Source organism: Olea europaea, unplaced genomic scaffold (genome assembly GCF_002742605.1).
Source record: "Olea europaea var. sylvestris unplaced genomic scaffold, O_europaea_v1 scaffold1031, whole genome shotgun sequence".
NCBI classification, from domain to species: domain Eukaryota; kingdom Viridiplantae; phylum Streptophyta; class Magnoliopsida; order Lamiales; family Oleaceae; genus Olea; species Olea europaea.
In genome coordinates this window covers 72,666-79,046 of record NW_019227643.1, presented here as the reverse complement: position 1 = coordinate 79,046, position 6,381 = coordinate 72,666, and the positions used below count along the sequence as shown (strand labels likewise).

The following is a 6,381-nucleotide window of genomic DNA, read 5'->3' as shown; positions in this document are numbered from 1 at the left end:
AGCCTAACCCTAGAGTATATATATGGTTATAACCCTAGCCACTTTCTTGTGATGTTTTGTGTGGTTTTGAGAGAAAAATAGAGGAATCCCGGTTGCCCCCTTTGTATGTGATGTTTTGTGTGGTTTCTTCATAGTATATCTTTGCGGTATCTTCTCCTAGCATTTGTGGTCACAAATCATCATATTTTCTTGTCCTACGTGGGTAATATTGAATAGCAACCGAGGTGAATTAGATTGGCTGTGGTTTGGAGTCAATTGGATTGGTTGTTGGTTGAGAAAGGTACGTTGGATTGAGCCCGATAATCGCCGATTTGAAGATCTTTCAAGAGAGTTTCCGCAACATATCGTTTTCAGGATTAGTCGATGAAGTAAAATTCTCTTCTAGAACAGTTTATAGGATTACTTAGCTAACACGAAAGGCAAAAGCATAATTTGAGCATAAGCAAGAATGTGGGGGCCTAAGGGCTTAGTTGAATTTATCATCGATTTGCAAATGTAAGCTTACTTCTCAAGTTTGTGCAATGCATATTACAGTTCAGAAATCAATATAAGTGAAAGCAAAGCAATCAGACAGATCTTCAGCGAGATAACCTGTTTTTCCTGCATTTTCAAGCAAACTTTCGGCTGAAATAGGAACTCTCTCTCTCTTTTTCTCACATAAAAACAAATACTAACAAGATTGATTCATTGTTCTAACTAAAATTGTGATTTCTTACCAATATTGAACCGTCATATTTTTTTAATAAGTAACTAAAATGGCACCTTACCTAACATTTTCTTCTCTTCCTAACCATAAAATCCCCCTCATTGTTCAAATTCATCATTCTATGTACATAATTGTTGTGACTTAAGTCTCCATGATTCAAGTCAATCTCCTTCCCAGAATGGACCACTTCGCTTTCTCTATGTTACTTCTTGTACTTCTCTTTTACTGCACCAAAACCCTAGCTCAATCACCAGCTCAGGCCCCGGCACCAGCCGGTCCGACCAACATAACCAAAATCCTCGAAAAGGCCGGCCAGTTCACCTCGTTCATCCGGCTCCTATCGATTACTGAAGTAGGGGACCAGATAAATACACAACTCAACAACTCAAACCAGGGCTTAACAGTATTTGCGCCGGCTGATAACGCCTTTTCTAGCCTCAAATCTGGAACCCTAAATTCCCTTAGTGATCAGCAGAAGGTTGCACTGGTGCAATTTCATGTACTGCCCACTTTTCTCTCCATGTCACAGTTCCAAACTGCGAGCAATCCATTGAGGACTCAGGCCGGAAACAGCGATAATGGGCAGTTTCCTCTAAATGTGACCACCTCGGGTAACCAAGTGAACGTTTCGACCGGTGTGGACGATGCCACAGTGGCTAACACAATATACACAGACAACCAGCTAGCAGTATATCAAGTGGACAAGGTTCTTCTTCCTTTGAGCATTTTTGGTTCACCTGCACCAGTCCCGGCCCCATCAGCATTGGCTAAGAAGTCACCGGCTGCTGATGCTCCGGTATCTGGCAGTGACGATGTTCCGGCAGATGACTCGGGAACAATTGGCCTTGCTATGCATGGCATGCTAATGGTGATACCCCTTGGAGTTGGTGTCCTATCAGCACGTTGGTTGTGATAATAGCGATGGATATCTGCGGAATTCAGAGATATATCCATAGAGATTATGTAGCATAATTTGCCCATTTCATTCACCTTTTTTTATTCAACTTTTTTTAATCCTTGGGCCTCTATTTTCTCCCATTTGAGTATATTGAGATTTTGTAATCTAAAATTTATATTAATTTGTGTGATATGTCTACGAAATTAATCTTTATTGAACTTAATAAAGTTAATTATTTTTTGTTATCTTGAATAAATTCGTAAAGATGAGCAACTTGAAGAAATTGATGAAAAGTTAAAAGTACTTTTTTTGGAGACAGTTTCAAAGACCGTTATTTAATATAAGACTTTATCCAGGCCAAAATTATGGTCTAGGACCAAATTAATACTTGTTACTAAAAGAATCCTTGGTGAAGTCTAAGTTCGATTTGTTTTGTTCATATTGTTACTTGTCAATTGGAACCATGGTCTTTCAACTCTAGTGTTTCGTATATTTTTGTACATGTTTTATTCTCCAAGTCATTAATATTTTCCTATTTATCAAATTTGTGAGAACCCATTCAAAACTCCTAATAATTTGAGTAGTCTTTCAATAAAAAAGTTACTTGTGAAGATCGCACAATTATCTTTTAACTCCCGTTTGGCCCTACTATTCCACATTATAATGAGAGGAATAATAATTTTTTGGAGAATGTTTGGTTAAAAAAAGAAGAATTTTTTTTTTGAATTTACTTGTTGTATTATTTTATTAAAAAATGTGTGATTGATAAAAAAAAGAGAAATGAATTATAGTTTAATGGAGAATAAGGACCAGAGAGACGCTCAATCAACATTTGTGCAAGACACTTGCATGGTTACCTCCGGTGCAGAAGCCACATTGTAGAGAAACAGGTGACGTGGGGCCACTGACCCACATAGAATTTTTTATTTTATTTTTTTTAAAATTAAAATTTTTATTCTCCCCATCTCTTGATTGTTGTGCACGACTTTTTCATAATCTGACATCATCAATCAATTTATCATTCCTCTCCAATGCCTGAAGTTTGTCGATTTTACTATAATCTAAAACTACGTTTGATTTGCTGTTTTGAGGTCATTTTTAGCCTCTATTTGATCCCTATTAATTTTCATTCCACTGCATTTCATTTTTTTCTTATTTTCAATTACACAATTTTTCATAAAATAATATTACACGTAAATCGAAAACTTTTCATTCTTTTTCAATCACTCATTTAAAAAAAAAACACTATTCCACCCATTAATTTTTTCACAAAACGGGGCTTAATTTTTAGTTTTTCAAAACATTCAAAATGTATTTGGTATGTTATTTTCAAAAATGAGTTTTTAAAAACAAGAAAAATTTTACAATATAAAACTCAAAACAATTTTTTGACGTTTTGAAAAATTCAACAAGGAAAATAAACTTAAAAATTTATATTTACAGTGATTCCTTTTTTTCCCAACTTTAAAATTTATATTTTTTGATCACATATTAGCATAAAATTGATATTTTTTTAAATAATCAAATTAAATGAAAAAATGTCATAAAACTAGTTCTAAAATTTTTAAGCATTCTGAGAAAATGTTTTTCAGACCAACAAATCAAACGCATTTTTTTATAATTTTAAAATAATCTCTCAAAACGAAAAACATAAAACATTCCCATGCTTACCTCGTCAGTGTTGATGCTGGAACTAATTTTCTCTCATCTATCAAGTCTCAACAAACGGTTTTTCCAGCTTTCTCTTCTGTTCCATCGTTGAAAAATGTTTGGCGAAGCCACATGTCATGTCTCCAAATGAAAATTTTCTGTACGAAGTCGGTTATTAAAGTAGGGGTGCAAGGACAAATTTGACCACAGAATTAAAATGTGAAAAAGGAAATACAAATAAATATTCTAACGCGCACGTCCCACTCCTCACAGCCTCAACTCATTTTATCATCGGGGTGAAAATGGAAATGTGATCCTTTCCCAGAACTGTCCTCAATTTTATTTTTATTTATTTTATTTTTTTTGAAATTTTGTTGATTTCATAATTTAAAGTACATTTAAAAAGTTAATAAATAAGTAATGACTGAATTTTTTTAATCTATGCTCCATCCTCACCTTGACTCCGAAAAATTCTTGACAGGACAAGGCAAGGAGGCCTTCTTGATGGCATTCCTAAGATATGCACATCTATACATATAAACGTAAAATCTTTCTTTAAAAGGGAGATTATTGGTGTATAGGTAGGGTTTGACAGGACCTCTACTGATACCTCACATAGGGTGGGAGGAGGTTGAGTTAATTTTTTGACATTATTTATTCATGTGGAACGTACACTTTTGTGAGATTTCTGTACACATTCTGTAAAAATGAAATCTATACACCAATCATTTTTGTCTTTAAATGTCCGTTTAAATTGGAGATCATTGTTTTACTCTAAAAGTACTATTTGAAGAGAAAGATTGTGTCGAGCTTGGGTCTTGGTTCTCTGAATTCGTGAAAGCGTTATTTATTTTTGGAAAATTAATAAAAAAAAATATATCAAAGATTGAATCTCACATTTTCTGGACGAATTTTATTAGACTATTCTAAAAACAAAACAAAAGTTAATTTGACACATCACCTCTATTTAGAGGTTTGTGTGAAGAGTAAAGCTGGATGATGACCATGTGGGGTTCGAAGGTAAGGGTTGGAAAAAAAAATAGAAAAAGAAAAAGTGGAGGGATTACACACTAGAAGTATAACGAAGTATTAGTGATCGAGTAACGATACTGGCAATTTTTAAATAAAATGATATGCGCGACAAGGGAATTAGCATACAATTACATCATTGTCCACAAATTATATCTAAAATTTTCCAAATAACAATTTTGTGGGAATTACATGTAAATATGCCGTAAGGTAGTCAAAATTTTGAAAAATGTATTCTGATTTCGAGTGTGCAAACCAAGAGGATAAAGTTAAATTATAATTTAAGTTAGTCAAACATATTTTTTGTGCTTATTTAATAGGGATTTTGATAATTGATTTTTTGATCGTTAGAGATAAAATGATTGTGAAAGAAGAATTCAAAAATAACGACTGGAATAGTGAAATAACGGTCAAAAAATTAATTTTAATTGGCTTAAAAGCTCTACCAAATAAACTCTTTATTCACACATACAACTATGTATTTATTATTAACACTCTCCATAGAACCCAAAAGGATAAATAGCACAAAACATCTCTACCTTTCAATGTCATTATACAAATTGTCATTATCTTTTATTTTTTAATATTTTCACCCCGATTTTCTACCTTTCATTGAGCAAAATGTCATTTTCATCCATTTTTTCAATAAAAAGACGATTTTACCCTCTTATTCAAATAAAAAAAATAAAAGAAACGAAATGAAAGGATAAAAAACTAATTGCAATAATAGTCTCAAATTTTCAAAAAATTACAAATTAATCACAAATATATAATTAAAAATCAAAGTTAAAAACAAAAAACAAAACAAAACAAAAATCATTCATCTTCTCCCTAGTATGTAGCAAAATTTCATCTTCATTCTCTTCCAAATTCTTTATCAACAAATAAGAACACAACCAATCATTCCCAAATTAACTTCAGACACTAAACAATAGTTATTTATAATATCAACGGATTGTGTGGAAAATGAATTCATCCACATCAAAGAATGGCATCCATTTGGCAGTCAACTTTATTGCTAGTTGGTCTATCATGAAGTGACCTGAAGATTGCAGGTATTTTGGAACAAGAAAATATTTGAGAAACAGAACTATTTCAGGGCATCGTTAGAGCTCTGTATCAAGAAATTTTGATGCTTCACGTCTTTCGAGTAGCCCGTGTGCTTGGTCTCATTTTAATGAGATTTTGGCACCATAACAATTTTGCTACTGAAACATGTGCATTTAAAAATTGAAAACTATCAACACATTTGTCAAATTTATATAAATATCAATGGAGCCATTGAGACGTGAATGATCGAGATACCCTCTTCTGATCAATGAAAATTAAGCAATTACCCTCAATCCATTGGCATGTCATGAAAATAGAATGTAAGAGTAAAAACGAAATGTAGTGCATATTGTACTGTGCATTGTTGGAAATTGATGAAGAGATGAAAAGAATAACAACTAATAACCAGTAACAAAATACTGCAACAAATCTGGAATAAAGTGATCACTAACAAATTAATGTAACACCGAAGACTTGAACACGATATCGTTGTCATCAAACTGTTTTTGCCCCCCTCTCTTTTGTATGGGATGCTTCAAGGGATCGCCGACAAATGATTTGTAGGATTATAACAAGCCTTGTAAGAGATTAATATCAAAGCACAAGTGTTATCTCCCAAAACTTGAAGAACACAATGAGGGTTTTTGAATACGAATAAAATCAGAATTTGATCTTTGTTTTGGAATGATAATGTTTCTCAAATGTTTTTCAATTAAATTTGCCTTTAATAGGGATCCACTATTTATAGGCAAGCTTCAAATGCACGAAAAGGTGCCAAAACATGAGCCAAAAAGTCACCAAGTTTGAATTAGCAACGGCTAAAAACAGGAAAAAACGATCACAAATTAATAACATGCGGCCGCATGATACAAAATCGTGCGGCCGCATAGTTATATTAAATAGGGGATTTAATTCCCTGGAGAAAGCCATGCGGCCGCACGACCGCACAAGCCAAATTTTTTGCCTTCATCCATTTTTTCTCCCTTTCATTCCAAACACCACACCTTTTGATTTTTGAACAATTTCTCAACAATCCCCCACTTGTTCA

The 6,381-nt window shown here is 33.3% G+C and overlaps 1 protein-coding gene across 1 annotated transcript; it reads left to right on the top strand.

Annotated features, from left to right (window-relative positions):
* The first annotated feature begins 812 nt into the window (after positions 1-812).
* LOC111372810 (fasciclin-like arabinogalactan protein 11) lies at positions 813-1,789 on the top strand. Its single transcript, XM_022995215.1, has one exon. The coding sequence runs from the start codon at positions 858-860 to the stop codon at positions 1,617-1,619; it is 762 nt and encodes a 253-aa protein (XP_022850983.1). The 5' UTR covers positions 813-857; the 3' UTR covers positions 1,620-1,789.
* The last annotated feature ends 4,592 nt before the right edge of the window (positions 1,790-6,381 follow it).

What these genes read in the sequence shown, in the direction of transcription:
- LOC111372810 (XM_022995215.1), top strand. Translation starts at nt 858, where the DNA reads ATGATTCAAGTCAATCTCCTTCCCAGAATGGACCACTTCGCTTTCTCT.